Source organism: Pseudophryne corroboree, chromosome 8 (assembly GCF_028390025.1).
Source record: "Pseudophryne corroboree isolate aPseCor3 chromosome 8, aPseCor3.hap2, whole genome shotgun sequence".
NCBI lineage: Eukaryota > Metazoa > Chordata > Amphibia > Anura > Myobatrachidae > Pseudophryne > Pseudophryne corroboree.
This window is the reverse complement of record NC_086451.1, coordinates 46611154-46634493: the sequence shown is the minus strand read 5'-3', so window position 1 is coordinate 46634493 and position 23340 is coordinate 46611154. Positions and strand designations below refer to the sequence as shown.

Genomic DNA, 23340 nt, shown 5'->3' with positions numbered 1-23340 from the left:
TATATGCGAAGGGATTGACAGTAATGGAGCATTTGTGGGCGGTGACGGCATCGGCATACCTCCCAACTGTCCAGACTTCAGAGGGACAGTCCCACATTTTGGACGCTGTCCTGCTATCCCACCTGCTGGCTACAGTGTCCTGCAGGTGGAGGGGAAGGGTGGAAGGGCACTGGCATGCGCACGGCATATATTCACAGTCCAGGGAGAGCCTGGGGAGAGCCTAGCATCTCCGGGCGTCACAGTGATGTAGGAAAGATGTATCTTTACGGCCTATGGGGGCCATTCCGAGTTGATCGCTCGCTAGCAACTTTTTGCAGCGATGCAATCAGGTTAAAACTCATCAAAACTGCGTATGCACCGCAATGCGCAGGTGCGTCGTACGGGTACAAAGAGGATCGGTACTGGGCGATGGATTTAACGAAGAATCCATTCGCACAGCCGATCGCAAGGTGATTGACAGGATGAGGGCGTTTATGGGTGTCAACTGACCATTTTCTGAGAGTGTTTGGAAATACACAGGCGTGTCCAAGCGTTTGCAGGGCGGGTGTCTGACGTCAGTTCTGGGACCAAAAAGTCTGAAGTGATCGCAGCGGCTGAGTAAGTCCAGAGTTACTCAGAAACTGCAAAAAACGTTTTTGTGCCGTTGGCTGCAAAAGCATTCACACACTTGCAAAGCGAAAATACACTCCCCATAGGCGGCGACTATCTGATCGCAGCGCTGCAAAAAGTTGCTAGCGAGCGATCAACTCGGAATAACCCCCCATATGCGCTTTATGGCATCACTCACATTTGAAATGGACTACAGACATTCCGACTCTCATGCCATTCTATATAATAAAAGGTTAATGCTGCTACTCATCTCTATGGGGGGGAATTCAAATGTTTTGTATGCAGGTGGGCACTAGATGGCACCTGACAGAGCAATTCAAGTGCATAGACAGCTGCCGACTCTGACATTACTGTTATGTTGTTCCGTCATTTTGATGGGCTTGTAACTAGTCAGCAATAATGTTAAACCCTTATGTGGTACCATGACCCCAATCCTCTCTGACCCATGTTTTTTTTTTAACTATCACGATTAGTGAGTTAGCCTTTTCCGTATTTTCTGGGAAGGTCTTCCTAACAATGGGCCTAATTCAGACCTAATCGCTGCTGTGCGTTTTCACACAGCAGCCGATCAGGTCTGAACTGCACATGCCAGACAGCCGATGGCCATCTCAGCCCTGCGATCGCCTCTGCCTGGTGGTCGCTGGGCGGGCCGGCGTCGTTTGGCCGCCACTTTAGGGTCGCGGTCCGGGCAACGCAGGCGTGCTCGGACTGTGCGGGAGGCGGGCCGCGGTGGCTGCGTGACGTCACACGCAGCCGCTGTGACCCGGACAGCGACGAGTAGCTCCCAGCCAGTGCACAGGAGCTGCGCTGCCAGGGAGCTACTCTTCAAGTACAAAAGCATCGCCGCTGTGCGATGCTTTTGTACTTGTGCGGCGGGATAGGGCCTGACATGAGGGGCGGACTAGCCCTGTGCTGGGCGTCCCCCCGCATGTCAGGGAAGCTGATCGTAGATGTGCTAAATTTAGCACATCTACGATCAGGTCTGAATTAGGCCCAGTATACCACACGTTCGTTAGTTTTTGTGTCTTTCTGTTTATTTTTTCTGTTTATTTTCATTTGGGAGTCATAGGTGGTCATTCCGAGTTGTTCGCTCGCTGCTATTTTTGGAAGAATTGCTAATAGGCTAAAATCCGGCAGTTCTGCGCATGCGTATGCACAGCAGGGCGCACGGGCTAAGCAATTTTACACAAAACTATGCTATTTTACTCACGGGCGAACAAAGCTTTTCAGTCGCTCTGTTGATCGGAGAATGATTGACAGGAAGTGGGTGTTTCTGGGCGGAAACTGGCCGTTTTCCGGGAGTGTGCTAAAAAACACAGGCGTGCCAGCAGAAAACGCAGGAGTGGCTGGAGAAATGGGGGAGTGGCTGGCTGGACGCTGGGCGTGTTTGTGACGTCAAACCAGGAACTAAATGGACTGAGGTGATCGCAATCTAGGAGTAGGTCTGGAGCTACTCAGAAACTGCAAGGAAATGCTTAATAGCAGAATTGCTAACCTTTCGTTAGCAATTCTGCTATGCTAAGATACACACCCAGAGGGCAGCGGCTTTGTGTTTGCATTGCTGCTAAAAGTAGCTAGCGAGCAATCAACTCGGAATGACCACCATAGTACCTTCCATGTAATATAAAAATGTTCTTGTTTTTGGTTATTTTCTCTGAAAATGTGCCCAACATTTTACCAGTGGCACCTTCATCAGCTCCAAGCACCACCCAGCGCAATTCACGACAGCGCAAGAAATGCTACGTTTGATCAAAGGACAAAAAAGCCAAATTCATCTGTAATGAGTGTAATAAGTGTGTGTGCGGAGAGCACAGCAAATGGTTGTGCAACCAATGCCAGCAGTAACAGTCAGTCCTAAAATAATCAGAAACTTACACATGAAGTGTTGTGCAATATTATTTGGATTTTGTAATACATTTCTGTCCCTGCTTCTATATAGGCTATTTGACAGTTCTGATAAGTACGCCTCTGTTTGTCGAGATTTGTGTACAAACGTTTGTTGTATAATCGTATTTGGAGAAAAACAAAATATTGTAATAAACAGTGTTTTTATTCTGGTGATATAGGGCCTTCAGTTTTGTTAGCAAACTAAAAAAGCACAGTAATGGGCACAACCATGCTACACTGCAGGTAGGGCAGATGTAACATGTGCAGAGAGAGTTAGATTTGGGTGGGGTGTGTTCAAACAATTGCAGTGTAGAAATTAAGCAGCCAGTATTTACCCTGTACAGAAACAATATAACCCACTCAAATCTAACTCTCTCTGCACATGTTACATGGGCCCCACCTGCAGTGCACATGGTTTTGCCCATTACTGTGCTTTTTTTTTTGTTTGCTTTTTTGAGCTTTATTCAGCTTCAGTTGCAGGTTTGCTAAAATTGCAAAACTGCAACTACTATCAGTCGCATGTTGGGGACTGGACAGCACAGGGCATGGCCACCCAGCATGCTATTGGCGGCCAGTGATGCGATCGCAATTCAATTGCAATCGCATTGCTAAAGAAGGGAAGTCGCCTGGCAGGCTGCAAATGCCATCAGGCCGCTGCAATGTTTCCCGTCTCAGCGGCTGTGTGTGATGTCAGGCGGTCGCCCCGTTTTCCGTGCACTGCCCACACAATGCTGCGTTGCCGCCTGTGACCACCCCGCAAACATCTCAGCCTGTCAGTCAGACAGAGGTGTTCGCATTACATTGCGGGTCCTGCGCGGGTAAACCAAGGAAATGCCAGATGCATTCACTGCCGAATAGAGCCCAGTACTCCCTTGCTGTTACTCTTACAGGTGACAGAAAATGTATACTTACTAATTAGATTAGCAGAATACCCATACAATTTTTAGGGTTAAGAATATGCTTCTATGCATATGGTGTTTAGAATGGTATCCGGTCTCTAGGTCGACCACACTTAGGTTGACAATGTCTAGGTCGACCACTATTGGTTGACAGAAACTAGGTTGACAGAGTCTCTAGGTCGACAGGGTCTCTAGGTTGACAGGTCAAAAGTTCGACATGAGTTTTCATAATTGTTTACTTTTTTTAAACTTTTTCATACTTAACGATCCACGTGGACTACGATTGGAACGGTAATCTGTGCTGAGTTCAGCAGTAGCGAAGCGAGGCACCTTGCCCGAAGCATGGCGAGCGTAGCAAACCATGCGAGGGGACACGGTGCCCTAATTGGGGTTCCCAGTTGCTGTACGGAGAAAACAACACACACAAAAAAAAAAACCTCATGTCAACCTTTTGACCTGTTGACCTATAACATGTCGACCTAGAAACCCTGTCGACCTAGAATCACTGACGACCTAGTTACTGTCGACCAATAGTGGTCGACCTAGACACTGTCAACCTAAGTGTGGTCGACCTTTCATACCACACCCGTTTAGAATGACAAGCCACATTGCCTGATGTGGAAAAAGGGGTTCCCCGCTTCTACCAAAAATTGGGCATTATAGTCTAGACAACACTGCTCAACTACACATCCAAAAACTAATTGAATCAATTGGTTTTTATTTCGTCAAATTGCAAATGCTGACTACAGTACAGTGGAAAATGCAGGATTTCTAAAGGGGGGTTTCCAAATACAATCCACAACCTCCCACTCCGCGGAACATGGAATACAGTATTAATATTTAACACTATAGATGGTCTATAACAGGGGTAGCCAACCCTGATCCTCGAGAGCTACCAACACTTAACGTTTTCCAGGTCAGAGGCAAACGCAGGATTTAGTGAGGGGGGTTTCCGTGGGTGGGTGTGTATGTATATGTCCATGTATGTGTACTGTGTGTGTGTGTGTGTGTGTGTGTGTGTGTGTGTGTGTGTGTGTGTGTGTGTGTGTGTGTGTATATATATATATATATATATATATATATAAGATGGAGAGAGACGGCGGCACTCAGAGACTTTCACTTCCAAGTTAATCAAAGCAAAAAGTGCATTTATTCGTCAACGTTTCGGGGGACGAACCCCCTTCCTCAGGACACTGCAAACTAGTGATTATGCAAAGAACAACAACTTAAATACCCTACCTGTACCGTGTATCTGTGTCTGCCTCCACGTCCCCGCCGTCCTGTGCACGGAACCCGCACTTCCGGCAGCGTGTGGCATGCGAAATCCGGAAGTTGCGTCATCCCGCTGCACCGACCCCTCAGTGACGTGGCTGCAGACAGGAGAGAAAACGGTAACCATGGAGATGCGGCGCAGCATCGTAATGCTGCGTAGCCTCATAGTAAATGTGAGCCTTACAAAAATACAAAAATACAATACAAACTACCAACGTGTGAGAGCATAACAATAATGACAAAGCAAAACAGCACAAGTATACTGCATTACAGTGAATCGTGAAATCGTGGTGCAGTACTCATAAAAACAGTGACAATAAATGCTTTATAGGTAAATGCACAAGTTAACTTCTGAGATCAGCCCAGTGTGGTCAATAATAAACCATACTCAATCCTGTCACACCAGAGAAAATCAATAAAAAGTGAAAAAATAAATAAAATAAATATATATAAATAAAAAGACTGGAGTATAGTGAATCATAGAACAATTCATTTAGGCATCATACAATGTATAATGAGTATGATACATACGTAGCCCTGTTTACGGTATACCTATATCACAGTAACATATCACACTAGAGCCCTACTGTGTGGCCAAATAGTGTTTAGGGCTTATTAAAGTTTACCGGTATTATTGGGCAAACTGGACAAACTGAAAACCAACTGAAAAAACAGGCATGGAATGACTGGATGGCCATATATGCCAACCTCACCTAAAGAAAGCATTGTAAATTCAGTTGTTCATTAAGACCTCTAGGGTGGATGGTGTCTAATTTAAAAATCCAGCGAGCCTCAAGTTGTAACAATTGAGTCGCTCTGTCTCCACCGCGGACAGAGGACGGGATGTGGTCCACTATCTTGTATCTGATGGCTGCCAAACTGTGTCGCATCTGAACAAAATGGCGTGCGACCGGTTGGTCGCTTTTACCGGTGTTGAGGGCAGCCCTAATGGCCGACCTGTGAAGGGCCATTCGTTCCTTAAAGAGGCATTGTGTCTTGCCTACGTAATATAGGCTACAAGGACAGACCAATACGTATATTACATATGAGGAACTACAAGTCAATGGCCATCGGATGTTAATTTTTTTCCCGGTATGGGGATGTGGAATGGAGTCACCCGTGAGCATGTAGCTACATGTGGTGCAGCCCAAACATTTAAAACAGCCAGGTTTTCGGCTCAAAAAATGTTTGGCTGTCGTGGCTGTTTTAAAGCCCGTGATGTCATTTTTAACCACTAAATCCTTGATGTTAGCGCTACGTGTATAACATGGCATGATTCTGGAATGTTTCAGGGCTGATAAGCCCGGATCAGAGCTGATAATGGGCCACATCTGTTTAATCCTCTTGTTGGTCCTGGAGCTGTTGGTATTAAATTCGTTAACCCAGGTAACTTTGTCATTGGTTGTTCTGGGGTTGTCACCCCTCAACGCCTCACTCCTACTAAGGGCCATGACCTTCCTGCGTGCCTGCTTCAGTATATCAGTGGGGTAACCCCTCTGGCGGAATTTCTCCGACATCAGATCTAGCTGCTGTTCAAGGTCCTCAGGTTCGCTAGTAATTCTGCGGACCCTGAGAAACTGAGAAAACGGCAGGCCTCTGACCAAAGGTCTGGGGTGAAAGCTGTCATAACGGAGCAGGGAATTCCGATCGGTAGGCTTACTATACAATGACGTGCGGATCGTGCCATCATGGAGTGTAATTTTGATATCTAAAAAGCAAATTTCTTTGGCATGTGACGTGAGGGTGAACTTGACCGGGCTGGTAGACCCATTATGTTCCTCAATTAAAGTGCAAAGTATCTGGGGATCATGTGTCCAAAACACAAGCAAATCATCTATATACCGAAAATATACTGAAATATGTTCGGCAATAGAAGTCTGTTCAAAAAATAAACGGCGTTCTACCTCCCACATGTAGGCATTGGCCAGTGACGGAGCCACTGCCGACCCCATTGCACACCCTCTTTTCTGAATGAAGAACCGGCCATTAAACAAAAAATAATTATGTGTTAGTGTGTATTCCAGTAGTGTGATAAATAAGTCAATGTCAGGCCCGGTGTACAATGGATTATTAGTGATGAGGTGTCTCACTGCCGCTAAACCTGCTGTGTGCGGGATGCATGTGACGAATAAATGCACTTTTTGCTTTGATTAACTTGGAAGTGAAAGTCTCTGAGTGCCGCCGTCTCTCTCCATCTTGCATATTGGGGCTGCCATACCCTTAGGAGGGCACCGGAGCAAATACCCCTACGGGGACCACGGAGTGCCGGGCTGCTTCCATGGATTGCATATAGTGGATCCCAGGCTTGCACCAGTGGCTCCATTACAGCCAAGGCACCCGTATGATTTTTACCAAGTTTAAGTCACACAGGATTACAGCTTTCTCCTTGCACTGGGGATTTTGGCACTTTTTTGCGATTTTTGCACAGTAAGCATTTGCACTTTTTGCACTGTCACTTTAATGCACCACTGTGTGTTCTGGCACAGTTACACTGAGATCACCAGCCTGCCACATTGGATACAGTCGGCATCATGTCGGCTGTCGATACGGATACAGGAGACGCTATGTCATACATCCTCCAATGTGACACATATGACACATTAAGTTTTTCAGACATAGAGGCGGATCACATTCTAATTAAGGAATCAGCGTTTGACGAGAGTATAGGCACCTCCAATGAGGAACTATACCGTGAATTCTACAAATTAAAGAAACGGGAAATAGATTTCATGTTCCATGGCCGCACGCTGTCCGATTATTTTAGAAACAAGCAGATACCCAGGGGGTTTCGAGTACAAAACTCCCCCACCATCGGACGTCACAATCCCACCTTCTGCAAAAGGTGGATTGCAGTTTTAAACAAATGTGCTATGGACTTGATGCTGTTGGTGATCGAGGAGTCCACCAGAGAGGTCACCTGCACACGTGACAAACTAAAGGCATTTGAGGAACAACATCTGAATACCCTCACTGGAGACAAAACCACTAATTGGCTAGACAAACTAAAGACTCAGGTTGAACTGTACCGCACTGAGCTTATCAAGTTCAAGAAGGATAAATTGAAGAAGGTGCAATCCGACTACGAGCAACATCGGGTCTACACTTGGTTAACTAATTCCACAGCTCCCTCTGGGTCACACAGAGGTAGAGGCTTCCGGAGACAACGTGTTCATCATTCACAACGTAGCACTTCAGCTAGCGAAACTGATGACGCACTCACTGCTGAACAGACCCCCCCCTCCACAGGGGGCCCCTTTAGGGGCAATCACCAGGGCAGTGGCCTCCGGCAGAAGAAAACGCCCACCCGCAGGGGCGGGCAGTCGAGGCGGCAAAAGGGGCGGCCGCCCCCCACGATAGACTCGGATGCCATCTTCAACCTTTCCTCGGTACCCCTCTCCCCGGCGGAAACATCTGTCTTAGCCAAAGGACTCGCATACGTCCCCACAAAGTCTCCCGACAAGTTTAGGTGGAAGGTAGAGACTTTTAAATTTAACAGATCCCTCAAGCTCCGTGAACATTTCGATAAATCACCCATGCATCCAGTTAAACCCAGTTTACATCCCCAGATTAGGAAACTAGGTACTGCTTCTAAATTTGATCCAGTTTCCACCAATGCGTCCATCAAAACCTTCTCACGGATGATGGATGGCTTACAGGATGTTCCAGCCCCCCGGATTAACAAAAATCTCACACGAGAAGAACAACTGGCCCTTAAATCTCTCCAGGGGAGGCAGGACATAATTGTTAGGGGAGCAGATAAAGGCGGTGGGATCGTCGTCATGGACACGGACTTTTATATTGCAGAATGTGATCGTCTGCTGGCTGACAGTGACACATATAGCGTACTGTCTGCTGACCCTACCCATGAGTTTAAATCTGAGCTGGACGATATTTTAAGTTTAGCTTTGTCTGAAGGGCTTATTTCACAAGAAATATACAACAAGCTTTGCTGTAGGTTTCCTGTCACCCCCATATTTTACGCTATCCCCAAATTACATAAAAATGCCCAACATCCCCCTGGCCGGCCCATCATCTCCGCCAGGGGCTCATTGTGTGAGGCATTAGCCATTTTCCTGGATGTATATTTGCAACCTTGCATCCAGGCCACTTTTACCCACCTCAAGGATTCTAACATGCTTTTGAGGAAGCTGGTTGAGTTTGGGCCGGTCCACCTTGACACCACATTAAATACGCTAGACGTAACAAGCCTATACACATGCATCCCGCACACAGCAGGTTTAGCGGCAGTGAGACACCTCATCACTAATAATCCATTGTACACCGGGCCTGACATTGACTTATTTATCACACTACTGGAATACACACTAACACATAATTATTTTTTGTTTAATGGCCGGTTCTTCATTCAGAAAAGAGGGTGTGCAATGGGGTCGGCAGTGGCTCCGTCACTGGCCAATGCCTACATGTGGGAGGTAGAACGCCGTTTATTTTTTGAACAGACTTCTATTGCCGAACATATTTCAGTATATTTTCGGTATATAGATGATTTGCTTGTGTTTTGGACACATGATCCCCAGATACTTTGCACTTTAATTGAGGAACATAATGGGTCTACCAGCCCGGTCAAGTTCACCCTCACGTCACATGCCAAAGAAATTTGCTTTTTAGATATCAAAATTACACTCCATGATGGCACGATCCGCACGTCATTGTATAGTAAGCCTACCGATCGGAATTCCCTGCTCCGTTATGACAGCTTTCACCCCAGACCTTTGGTCAGAGGCCTGCCGTTTTCTCAGTTTCTCAGGGTCCGCAGAATTACTAGCGAACCTGAGGACCTTGAACAGCAGCTAGATCTGATGTCGGAGAAATTCCGCCAGAGGGGTTACCCCACTGATATACTGAAGCAGGCACGCAGGAAGGTCATGGCCCTTAGTAGGAGTGAGGCGTTGAGGGGTGACAACCCCAGAACAACCAATGACAAAGTTACCTGGGTTAACGAATTTAATACCAACAGCTCCAGGACCAACAAGAGGATTAAACAGATGTGGCCCATTATCAGCTCTGATCCGGGCTTATCAGCCCTGAAACATTCCAGAATCATGCCATGTTATACACGTAGCGCTAACATCAAGGATTTAGTGGTTAAAAATGACATCACGGGCTTTAAAACAGCCACGACAGCCAAACATTTTTTGAGCCGAAAACCTGGCTGTTTTAAATGTTTGGGCTGCACCACATGTAGCTACATGCTCACGGGTGACTCCATTCCACATCCCCATACCGGGAAAAAAATTAACATCCGATGGCCATTGACTTGTAGTTCCTCATATGTAATATACGTATTGGTCTGTCCTTGTAGCCTATATTACGTAGGCAAGACACAATGCCTCTTTAAGGAACGAATGGCCCTTCACAGGTCGGCCATTAGGGCTGCCCTCAACACCGGTAAAAGCGACCAACCGGTCGCACGCCATTTTGTTCAGATGCGACACAGTTTGGCAGCCATCAGATACAAGATAGTGGACCACATCCCGTCCTCTGTCCGCGGTGGAGACAGAGCGACTCAATTGTTACAACTTGAGGCTCGCTGGATTTTTAAATTAGACACCATCCACCCTAGAGGTCTTAATGAACAACTGAATTTACAATGCTTTCTTTAGGTGAGGTTGGCATATATGGCCATCCAGTCATTCCATGCCTGTTTTTTCAGTTGGTTTTCAGTTTGTCCAGTTTGCCCAATAATACCGGTAAACTTTAATAAGCCCTAAACACTATTTGGCCACACAGTAGGGCTCTAGTGTGATATGTTACTGTGATATAGGTATACCGTAAACAGGGCTACGTATGTATCATACTCATTATACATTGTATGATGCCTAAATGAATTGTTCTATGATTCACTATACTCCAGTCTTTTTATTTATATATATTTATTTTATTTATTTTTTCACTTTTTATTGATTTTCTCTGGTGTGACAGGATTGAGTATGGTTTATTATTGACCACACTGGGCTGATCTCAGAAGTTAACTTGTGCATTTACCTATAAAGCATTTATTGTCACTGTTTTTATGAGTACTGCACCACGATTTCACGATTCACTGTAATGCAGTATACTTGTGCTGTTTTGCTTTGTCATTATTGTTATGCTCTCACACGTTGGTAGTTTGTATTGTATTTTTGTATTTTTGTAAGGCTCACATTTACTATGAGGCTACGCAGCATTACGATGCTGCGCCGCATCTCCATGGTTACCGTTTTCTCTCCTGTCTGCAGCCACGTCACTGAGGGGTCGGTGCAGCGGGATGACGCAACTTCCGGATTTCGCATGCCACACGCTGCCGGAAGTGCGGGTTCCGTGCACAGGACGGCGGGGACGTGGAGGCAGACACAGATACACGGTACAGGTAGGGTATTTAAGTTGTTGTTCTTTGCATAATCACTAGTTTGCAGTGTCCTGAGGAAGGGGGTTCGTCCCCCGAAACGTTGACGAATAAATGCACTTTTTGCTTTGATTAACTTGGAAGTGAAAGTCTCTGAGTGCCGCCGTCTCTCTCCATCTTGCATATTGGGGCTGCCATACCCTTAGGAGGGCACCGGAGCAAATACCCCTACGGGGACCACGGAGTGCCGGGCTGCTTCCATGGATTGATTATATATATATATATATATATTTATTTATTTATATCATATATATATATATATATAGAACAGACAGTAGAGGCACTCTCCAGAATTCATAAAGATGCAAAAAGGTGAATTTATTTATACGTTACACAATACACTCGAATGGTATTCCTTGATATGTCCTCAAGCGCTTTCGGCCCACAGAGGGCCTTCCTCAGGAGGCAGTATGTAGTAATTCCATCAGAACATAAGACCAAACACAGGGTCTACCCGGATATCCAGCATATATATATATATATTTATATATATATATACACACACACAGAGTAAAAACCACAGCACTCACCGCACCAGAAGCGGGGCACAGCTATGCACTTACCACTCACAGGGTGGGGTGCATGTAACACTGCACTCTCCACCACAGAAGCGGGGTACACAGCTGTACTTACCACTCACAGGGCGGGGTGCATGTAGCCCATGACCACATCGCTCTAATAAATACAAACAGAGAACCCAGCACTCACCAAAGTAAACTCACTTATCCTCAACAATTCAATAAATAAATGATGGGGGTTTAGTTGGTGGATTGGCCAATGCACGGAAGCCTGTATACCGATTCAAGGTACCCCACCTTCATACAGGTCCTACACTATCACAGAGTCTTAAAACCTGACTACCACACTGCTGCATCATCTGCCTGCTAGATGTAATGTGTACCTGCCACAGACTTTATGGCTTTTAAAGGCACACTAGTCACCTATTGCACTGGCTCAAAGATGATTGCTAAAAAACAGCTGAGACAGGTTCAGGATAATAAAGTCCACACAGGGGTGCATGAGAAAGCTAGTGGCCACGGTTAATAAGAGCTAACCATAGATTAACCCCTTCATATACACACAGAGTAAAAACCACAGCACTCACCGCACCAGAAGCGGGGCACAGCTATGCACTTACCACTCACAGGGTGGGGTGCATGTAACACTGCACTCTCCACCACAGAAGCGGGGTACACATATATATATATATATATACACACATACACACACACATATATATATATATATATACACATACATAAATACAGTATATATATATATATATATATAGTATAATATACTGTATGTATATATATATATATATATATGTATTTGTATATGAATATATACTGTATACTCTTAAGTATATATATTCATATACAAAAACATATACTGTACCAGTGACATGCGGTGAGGTTAGTGGCTGGAGAGGCACACACGTGGGTGTAAAGGGGAAGGGTGTTATGCTTTCACTCACCCCAACTCCTCTGACATTTACTGACTCCCACTGTCTGCGGCTGTAAGCTCCGGAGAAGGATGGAGGAAGCTTCAGATAAACGTGATCCCTGCTGCCCACAGTTGCAAGCTCATGCGGGGGGGTGGCTCTTGGTATCCACGGCTGCACACTCCGGTGGGGGGAGGTCGGGTCTAAATACCCACGCTGCATGCTCAGGCAGTCTGCAAGCTCCAGCAGGGGAGATTAGTGCCCGCGGCTCTGCAGCACTCCGTGATCCCAGCTTTTTATTGAGACGGATACACTGCTGTCTCCGTCTTAAAATAGAAAATTCAGCTCTTCAGGGGGGGTTTCCAGGTACTCGGAAACCCCCCCTGCGTGCACCACTGCAGGTCTCCTCACAGAATCGCAAGTAACGTAATTACCTCCACCTGTGGATCTTTTAAAATGTGTCAGTGAGTAATGACTACACCTGTGCTCCTGTTAGGTGAGCTGGAAAACATGAACTGTTGATAGTTCTTGAGGACCAGGGTTGGCTACCCCTGGTCTATAGTATAGGCTGTATCAAACATATTTAAATAATATAAATAAGATAAGTGGTCAGGAAAAGATTAAACATACCACAATAAATGCACAAACATAATAGAACCAGTACTGCACTTTCTAAGCACACATTCTCCCACCTCACAAAAAGGCTCCTGTCTCTTCTTCCTGGTAGCTACTCTCTGGTACAATGCACTGATTTAGGACTCAGATCCACACACAGGAGAAGGAGCTGATACCACTGGGCATGTGCAGCAGCTCTGTTCTGTCCCTTACACTACATGATGTGGCGACAGCACTAGTAATCGCATCATATACTATTGATATTGTGGTCATAATCTGAACCCTTGGCCAAGAGGAGGGAGGTTTCCGGCATGATATGATTCATGTCATTGTATGTTCTGACATGTATACTACTTCCATCTTTTATTGTATAATTTGTTGTGCTTTTAATTACTGTACATTGGCAGTCAATATACGTGGCTGTACTTTGTTCTTACATTGTTATCCTCTATTTTGTGCATATCACCTTTCGTTATATATTATCTAACTGTATCACTGCCTCCTGACTGTTTTCAATACCTTTTAAACCTAAAATAAAGAAATAATAAGTAAATTGCTTTTGAAAAACAAAGTATATATTTAATGACCTATGATAACAGAATGAGCAGTTGCTGTAATAAATAAAACAAGCACTAACATGCATAGCCAGATTAAGGAGTGGATGCAGGGCATACTGTACCCCAGGACTCCCTTTGTCAGGGGGCCCCACCCGGCCAGAGCACACTGATATCACTAGCTTTCCCTCTTAAACAGCACCAGAACTAGCAGCCAGAATGCGAGCAGAACAGTATGCAGTGCAGGCAGAGACACAGGAATATCAGGTTTCATGAGCTACCGACAGAACTTTCTGGCCAGAGGAGAGATAGGAGTGTGGAGAGAGCTGTAAGTGACACAGGGATCCCAGCTTCTACTCCTCCCCTCCTGGGTGTCTGAGTCCTGTGTAAACTATTATGCAACTAAACCATTTGGGTCTAGAGATAGAGACACACTCAGAGTCCTCCTGAGTCCTGTCCCAGGGTGTAATTAGTACAGAGGCTGCTGCTATTCTTGCATGTGACAAGATAAATTATTTTATTTTTCTATGTGTATTTTAAGGTTAAGTTGTCTTTGTTCCACTACAAGAAAAGTTTATAAAATAATTCTTTCAATTAGGTAGATCTATAAACAGTACCCAGCCATTATTAAACTATTAGTTAAAACTAATATATACCATTGGTTTAAATTTAATATACACAATCCATACATCCCACCATGACCCATTCCAGGAGGGACAACATGCTCTCTACCTGGACTTCCTTCTTATTTTATGATTGCAAACAAGTGTTGAAACACCTTTCTTATCAATTAAATCGTTCAACACAGGTGAAACCAATCATACAGTATATTAAGTGGGAAGTCCAGGTAGAGAGCAGTTTGTCCTTCCTGGAATGGGACATGTTGGGAGTTATGCACAATTTAATCTACATCCCCACCTTCCATCGGATTCCCCCTGTTTTAAGTGCCCCAGGCACCCCCAAGGCTTGATCCGGCCCTGATAACATGTAAATGAAATAAACATCATTATTATGCTGCAATAAAATCTATAAACAATGAAATCTTGTTGGGCTGAAAGGTTAGCGCTCCTATGAGTATGGTGACATCCGGAACTGTAAGTGGGCTATAGGGGAAAGTTCACCTTGTGAGGATCCTACAATGTTAATGTAGCCATACCCCCAGTGATAGGATAACAGCTAGTTCCAGGATAAGTATCACTGATGTCCAGTCTGCAGCTTGTAATCTGTTGGCCGCCCACACCTGAGACGCAGAAGGTGGTCTCCTGGTTACACCACACGGAGCACTTACCCAGTGTAACGCGTTTCACAACAGCTTCGTGACTTTATATCAAAGTATAAGGATTCTACATGTTTGTTTTATTACATATTGCTGCTTGGTGTATTTGTTACATTACCTGTTCATTCTAATATTGCTTTTATGTTTCTATGCAATTATGTTGTTCATTTGATACATACTGTATGTAATTCTATCTACAGTGTCTGTCTGTCTATCTGTCTGTCTTCCTGCCTGCCTGCCTGTCTGTCTGTCTGTCTATCTATCTATCTATCTATCTATCTATCTATCTATCTATCCAGGGCAGCCATCAGGGGGGGACTGTGGGGACTGGTGTCCCGGGCCCTTACAGAGAGGGGGGCCCACCCCTGGCTCCTACCACCAATACCTGTAGAGCGGCATCGGTCTGTGAATCAACAGCAGGCTGATGCGCATGGAGGACTTCTTAAAACAAGCCTTATCTGCGCATCAGCTCTCTGTAAACCGTTCCTGTAGGTCCGCAACACTCCACCTATATGTAACGTCACAATGTATGACATCACACAGGGGTGGAGCAGTGCAGCAGAATATTTTGTTAATCCCCGGGCCCCACAATTTTTGATGGCAGCCCTGGATCAATCAATCTATCTATCTATCTATCTATCTATCTATCTATCTATCTATCTATCTATCTATCTATCTATCTCTGTTGGTCTATTTATTAAACAGGATGGTATCGGCTATCGGGATCCCGGCACTTGGGATGCCGGCGGTATAATGACAGTGGCATCCAGACGCGCCATTGCTGACCCCTGAAAGGTAAAGAAGACTAAGCCTCCCCTGCCTTACCCCCTAACCCTCCCTTCCCTCAGTCTTGCCCTAGCCAACTGCCCCCCCTCCAATCTGACCCTAACCCTCCCTGGTGACGCCTAAACCTACTCCCCCCCCCCCCCCCCCCAACCTGTGGCTTAAGCCTAACTCTCCCACCCCTGAAGCCTTATCCCAACACTCCCTGGTGGTGCCTAACCTTAACAACCCCCCCCCCCCCCCACCACCACCACCACCACCCCGCCGCGCAGCCTAACCCTAACCGTCCCCATGCAGCCTAAACCTAACCTTCCATCCCCACGGCCTATCCCTGAGGAGCCCCGGCATACTTACGTTCAGGATGACGACAGTCAGTATTCTGGCGCTGACATGCTGATCCATGTCGGGATCCCGGTGTCAGCATTCAACGCCGGAATGATAACTAGATCCCCTATTAAACATATATGTATGCTGAATTTTTTGGGATCCTCTGATATCCCGCTGCGACATAGTCATCCGGCCACTTGTCCATAATCCTGATTACTGATTTCAGCAACTACCTGAGCAAACTTCTGGCTACAATGCCAAAGATAGATCTACTGGATTTCTATGAGACTGTTATCTCCAGTGGTTCTGCTGAATCTTTGGTCTCGTGGGCGGTTATCTGCGAGGCTCCTGCACATATGGTTTCTGTTTTATTTCTGCTTTGCTTATTGCAAAATTCCCACAACAGGGTTTATCTCAATTCACAAGCCAAGCCCCAAAAATGTCATCTGTATTATATTCTTGGCACTGCGCAGTGTGTCGGCACATTTCTGCTAAGGGGCCTTCTGCTGTCTCACTTCACAGCAGCTAATCCTGGAGATCTTAGTCTTTGTATACAGGAATGGGCTGTACTGCAAATGGACTATTGGTTATGTATTAATGCAGCCGCTGTTATTATTACTATTACAGGTTGAGTATCCCTTATCCAAAATGCTTGGGACCAGAGGTATTTTGGATATCGGATTTTTCCGTATTTTGGAATAATTGCCTACCATAATGAGATATCATGGTGATGGGACCCAAGTCTAAGCACAGAATGCATTTATGTTCCATATACACAGTGGTTAAAGTGGGCCGGAACAGGGCGGAACTGCGTTCCGTCACCTCTAATTGCAGGCGGAACCAGTTCCGCCTCCGTCCGGCCACAGCATCAGGTCCCCACTGCATTGTAAAGGTGGCAGCGGCCACAAGCCAATCCTGGCTCGCGGACCGGCTGCAGCACCAATCAAAAGAAGGGGCGGCATTTTTAAAATCGGGTATGAGCCAATCACGGCTCGCGGACCGCCAGCCAATGAGAAGCTGCCAAATGTCAGCTTCTCATTAGCTGGCGGTCTGGGAGCCGTGAGTGGCGCACAATCAAAGTGCGGCTTCGCTTTTTCCAATAGCAGCCCTGCCAGGTCCACTCACATCACATCTCCCCCCCCCCCCCCAGCCGCCACTCAGTCACACCGCATCTCCTCCCCCAGCCGCTACTCACACCGCATCTCCCACGGAGTCCCACCTCTACCCCTCTCCTGCCAGGGACAGCCAAGGCGTGGGATTACTAATGTATTGCATGGCACAGTTTTCCAGCGTGGCGGCGCGTCCTCTGCTGTGTGACGTTACACATCACTGCCGTCAGGTGTGAAGGAGGCGGCGGCCAGCGGGATTTGTGACAAGACTGATGCTGCTGTCTGCTGCTGCTTATCAGAGGTGACCACCTAGCTGCTGCTAATCGGGGATGGGGTCCGTGTCCTGCAGCTTCAGTCTATTAGGGCAGTGCCTCTGAAAAAGGTATGAGTGCACCTGCCACTGACTGTGAAGACTTTAATGTTTATAATGTTTTGTGTGTCAGAAAGGGGTGTGGCCTTATAAGGAAGGGGTGTGGTCACACAAAAGTTGCAGTTGGAAAAAAGCGCAGGAGGTGAGTACCCGGGTGGCATGGGGGTTGCCTGGGGTGCACTGTGACTCACAGTGCACCCCAGGCAACCCCCATGCCACCCGGGTACTCACCTCCTGCGCTTACTGCAACTTTTGTGTGGCCACGCCCCTTCCTTGTAAGGTCACACCCCTTTCTGCGAAGGCGCGCGGGGTCGTGGGGGAGGTGAGTTCCCCCACCTCTCCAGGACCACTTTAAGCCCTGCATATACACCTTATACACACAGCCTGAAGGTCATTTTAGCCAATATTTTTAATAACTTTGTGCATTAAACAAAATGTGTCTACATTCACACAATTCATTTATGTTTCATATACACCTTATACACACAACCTGAAGGTCATTTAATACAATATTTTTTACAACTTTGTGTATTAAACAAAGTTTGTGTACATTGAGCCATCAAAAAACAAAGGTTTCACTATCTCACTCTCACTCAAAAAAGTCCGTATTTCGGAATATTCCGTATTTCGGAATATTTGGATATGGGATACTCAACCTGTATTAACATTTACAGTACTTATATAGTTGCTCTTTACAACATACCTACTCTCCCGGAAGGTGCGGGAGACTCTAGAATTGCGGACAGTCCTCCTGACTCCGGGAGAGTAGGTGGACCTCCCACATCCCGTCCACTTCCTAGCAAACTGGGCACTATGGGGAGGATAATGTAGTGTTTCGTAAATGGGAGGGGGCGGGGCCAATATGACAAGTTTCTCACGTCATATTAGCTATACATCACTAGGCCACGCCCCCACTCTGGGGATGCTGCAAATTGTGGGTCGAGAGTAGGGGTGGGGCCTAGTGATGTATATCCCCAGGCCCCACCCCCTCCTCCAGTCAGCTACAACTCCCCTTTGGGCTTCTCCTTAAGTACAAAAGTAGGTAAGTATGCATTACAATTATAGAAGTAACAACATGGCAGCCTCAAGTTTTATGCTAATTGAACCAGTGGGAAACTTGGCTTTGCATTACCATGTAAGTGCATTATGGGAGCAAATTATCTTTGCATCTGGAACAAACCATGGCCCTCATTCCGAGTTGATCGGTCGCTAGCTACCTTTTGCAGCCGTGCAAACGCATAGTCGCCGCCCCCAGGGGAGTGTATTTTCGCTTTGCAAGTGTGCGAACGCTTGTGCAGCCGAGCGGGACGAGAAAAGTTTGTTGCAGTTTCTGAGTAAATCTGGACTTACTCAGCCACTGCGATCACTTCAGTCTTTTTGGTCCCGGATTTGACGTCAGACACCCGCCCTGCAAACGCTTGGACACGCCTGCGTTTTGCCAAACACTCCCTGAAAACGGTCAGTTGCCACCCACAAACACCCTCTTCCTGTCAATCTCCTTGCGATCAGCTGTGCAAATGGATTCTTCGTTAAATCCATCACCCAGCAACGATCCGCTTTGTACCCGTACGACGCGCCTGCGCATTGCGGTGCATATGCATGCGCAGTAGTAAAGTGTTTGCTGTGCTGCGAAAAAACGTCAGCGAGCGATCAACTCAGAATGACCCCCATGTTGCAATGCAAGGGGTGCAATTACATTTATTTTATTTTCCTTTGCATGCAGTGCAAATACTGGCTGAAATTACCATCGTCTTCTGTTATAAAAACAGACAGTTACTGTCTTCAAGAACTGTCGTATCGATGTTCAACTAACTTAAATATATGTTAGTGACAGAAGATATGTGATCTATTTTTATTTTATTCTTTGTTTTCTGCAAGTATGAGAGCGCCGGGGACACTTTTATACTGCCCAATTTATAATTAATTATTTGCAAATATTGTTATTCATTTTCTCTACTGCTTTATAGCTGAAAACACTTGATTACACTTATTTATCAACTTCTTTAAATCACTAAGGGCCGGATCCCGAGACGCAGGAAATCACATGCAATGCTGGTGTTTATGTAGGTGCATGATTTTTTTTTTTTTTTAGAGAATGCACATGCGTGAATATTTATAAAAACACCTGCTGCTTATTTAAGCACATTGAAACCACTTTGGAAGCAATGGGTGGCTGGCATGTTGGCATGATGATGATGCATTTAGTCTTCCCTTAGAGGAAGGCTACGTACTCGGCAGTGGCGTGGGGTTGCAAAGTTTTTAATTGGATAACAAGAAAGTGATCCTATCCCTTTCTAGGAAATCTATTATTTTTTTATTTTTTTATTAGGCCAATAAAAGAAGCCAAGTGCATTCAGATTGATCCACTGCCTTTTAGTAGCCAGAAAGGGCTTGTTAATGATGCCATTGATCCTTGTGTATGGAGGGTAGCGTATACCATCTTTGTGGGCATTGAGTGTTCATTGCTTAAATAGATATAGGTTACAGCGTTTAGATTGCTCCCTATACACCAGTGAGGCACGTGCCTAGGGGCACCACTAGCTGGGGGCAGCACGGCAGTCCTCTGCATCAGAGCTTTCCAGTGCCCCAATTCAGATGCTGCTATTTGGAGTGGACACAGAACAAACACATACATCTCCCATGATGCATCAGGGGGAGCCTCAGGAGTGGGCGCAAGTGCAGTCCAGGAACCTGGAAGATTAGGTTTGTATCGGGGAGAGTCTTGGGAGCAGGGTTGGACTGGCCCACAGGGGTACAGGAGAAACCACCGTTGGGCCCCACTGCCTGGGCCCCCCACCTCCTACTCTAGGGATCAGGTTTCAGACTGTGCACTTGAATTATACATTATAAATGTTACCTTATACTGCACATTACTATGGTGTATTTTCTATAGTGCATGGCTGTTATTAATGTGGTACATTATCATGCATGCACTATCAGCATTTACTGTATCTATTTATCAAGGGGCCCAGACCATGCACTCTCTACTGGTTAGCCAAGCCTCTGTGGCAGCTGGCCACACCCCCTCTGGAGACTGACCACACCCCAAAATATGGGCCCCTATCATTGTATTCCCCTGGTGGGTCCTTCATGCCCCAGTCCGACACTGCTTGGGAGCATTCATATGTGCAATCCAGTAGCCCAGAAGGTTAGGTTCACATCAGGGATAGTCTGCAATCCAGGAGCCTTGAATAGGAGGTTCCTAGCCCACAGAAAGCCTAAAAAACAGGGAGCTGGATGGTGCGAAGCTTCGTCAGAATCCCATGTGGGGATCAGGTGCCTGGTAATATTCTGCCTAGGGCTGCCTTGACTCCTAAATCCACCCCTGTTATCCACCCTCTTATTTTCATGGTCTTTCTTTCATCATAGATAGATCTCTTGCAAAGGGTTGCGATATTTCTTGTAGGTTATTTGAAACATCCAGGTTCTGTTGAGAGTAGATTGCCTAGCCAGGTTATAAGGTTGTTTTCCACTACTTGAATGATTTCCAATACACAAGTCATTGCCACGCAGGGATATGTATTTGTGATAAGACGGTGGCATTTTTTCATCATTTGACTGAAGACTTTGAAGTGCCATCAGCACCAGAGAAGACCCAATGGTGGCTATGTCATTGCTGCGCTGTGAAAGTGACATGGAGCGGCGGATATAACGCTTACAGTAGCAGGAGTTGCACAGTTTAATAGGAGGCATCTGTGAATTTCTGGCAGTGAGAGATGTGATATTTATTGTGGAGGGAGGAACAATTCCAGAGCTGACCTGTTTACTGCTACAGAATGTGGCACAGGGTTTGCAGGAACATGGTGTATAGATTGGGTATCAGCTGGCTGACGCTCAGTGTGGTGCTTTTAGAACTGTTTCTGGTCCTAGTGGCAGTGGAGGTATGAGGTGCAGAACGAGGCGCTGCAGTTCAGGCTGGACAACGAGGAGTAGTGGGTGTTTGGAATACTCTTTCAACAGAGGCAACTCCAGTACTGACATTATTGTGCACATCAATTTTTTAAATGTTTCAAGCACAACATAAGCAGGTACTGTATAAAGTACTGTAGGCACATTCCAGGGGCCAATAACACAACTGCAGATGTCGTATCTGTATAAAGTACTGTAGGCACATTCCAGGGGCCAATAACTCAACTGCAGATGTCGTATCTGTATAAAGTACTGTAGGCACATTCCAGGGACCAATAATACTCACCTGCAGATGTCGTATCTGTATAAAGTACTGTAGGCACATTCCAGGGGCGAATAACACAACTACAGATGTCGTATCTGTATAAAGTATTGTAGGCACATTCCAGGGGCCAATAACTCAACTGCAGATGTCGTATCTGTATAAAGTACTGTAGGCACATTCCAGGGACCAATAATACTCACCTGCAGATGTCGTATCTGTATAAAGTACTGTAGGCACATTCCAGGGGCCAATAACTAAACTGCAGATGTCGTATCTGTATAAAGTACTGTAGGCACATTCCAGGGGCCAATAACTCAACTGCAGATGTCGTATATCTGTAAAAACTACTGTAGGCACATTCCAGGGACCAATAACTCAATTGCAGATGTCGTATCTGTATAAAGTACTGTAGGCACATTCCAGGGGCCAATAATACTCACCTGCAGATGTCGTATCTGTATAAAGTACTGTAGGCACATTCCAGGGGCCAATAATACTCACCTGCAGATGTCGTATCTGTATAAAGTACTGTAGGCACATTCCAGGGGCCAATAACTCAACTGCAGATGTCGTATCTGTATAAAGTACTGTAGGCACATTCCAGGGGCCAATAATACTCACCTGCAGATGTCGTATCTGTATAAAGTACTGTAGGCACATTCCAGGGGCCAATAACTCAACTGCAGATGTCGTATATCTGTAAAAACTACTGTAGGCACATTCCAGGGACCAATAACTCAACTGCAGATGTCGTATCTGTATAAAGTACTGTAGGCACATTCCAGGGGCCAATAATACTCACCTGCAGATGTCGTATCTGTATAAAGTACTGTAGGCACATTCCAGGGGCCAATAATATTCACCTGCAGATGTCGTATCTGTATAAAGTACTGTAGACACATTTCAGGGGCCAATAACTCAACTGCAGATGTCGTATCTCTATAAAGTACTGTAGGCACATTCCAGGGGCCAATAACTCAACTGCAGATGTTGTATCTGTATAAAGTACTGTAGGCACATTCCAGGGGCCAATAACTCAACTGCAGATGTCGTATCTGTATAAAGTACTGTAGGCACATTCCAGGGGCCAATAACTCAACTGCAGATGTCGTATCTGTATAAAGTACTGTAGGCACATTCCAGGGGCCAATAAAACAACTGCAGATGTCGTATCTGTATAAAGTACTGTAGGCACATTCCAGGGGCCAATAAAACAACTGCAGATGTCGTATCTGTATAAAGTACTGTAGGCACATTCCAGGGGCCAATAAAACAACTGCAGATGTCGTATCTGTATAAAGTACTGTAGGCACATTCCAGGGGCCAATAACTCAACTGCAGATGTCGTATCTGTATAAAGAACTGTAGGCACATTCCAGGGGCCAATAACTCAACTGCAGATGTCGTATCTGTATAAAGTACTGTAGGCACATTCCAGGTGCCAATAACTCAACTGCAGATGTCGTATCTGTATAAAGTACTGTAGGCACATACCAGGGGCCAATAACTCAACTGCAGATGTCGTATCTGTATAAAGAACTGTAGGCACATTCCAGGGGCCAATAACTCAACTGCAGATGTCTTATCTGTATAAAGAACTGTAGGCACATTCCAG

General features: G+C 45.8%; 1 protein-coding gene across 4 annotated transcripts in view; it reads right to left on the bottom strand.

The window, feature by feature from the left end:
- The window catches only part of BGN (biglycan), a 132035-nt gene that overhangs the window by 59514 nt on the left and 49181 nt on the right, over positions 1–23340 (bottom strand). The window contains exon 1 of one of the 4 annotated variants that reach the window (XM_063936320.1): positions 16100–16204. The exons of 2 other annotated variants lie outside the window; for them this stretch is intronic. Coding sequence is in view for 1 of the 2 variants with exons in the window: in XM_063936318.1 (XP_063792388.1) it covers positions 12551–12567 (17 nt within the window). In the remaining variant the exon portion in view is untranslated. Of the gene's footprint in view, positions 1–12550; positions 12659–16099; positions 16205–23340 lie in introns of those variants that run through there. One more of the 4 variants, XM_063936318.1, reaches the window with a different exon arrangement.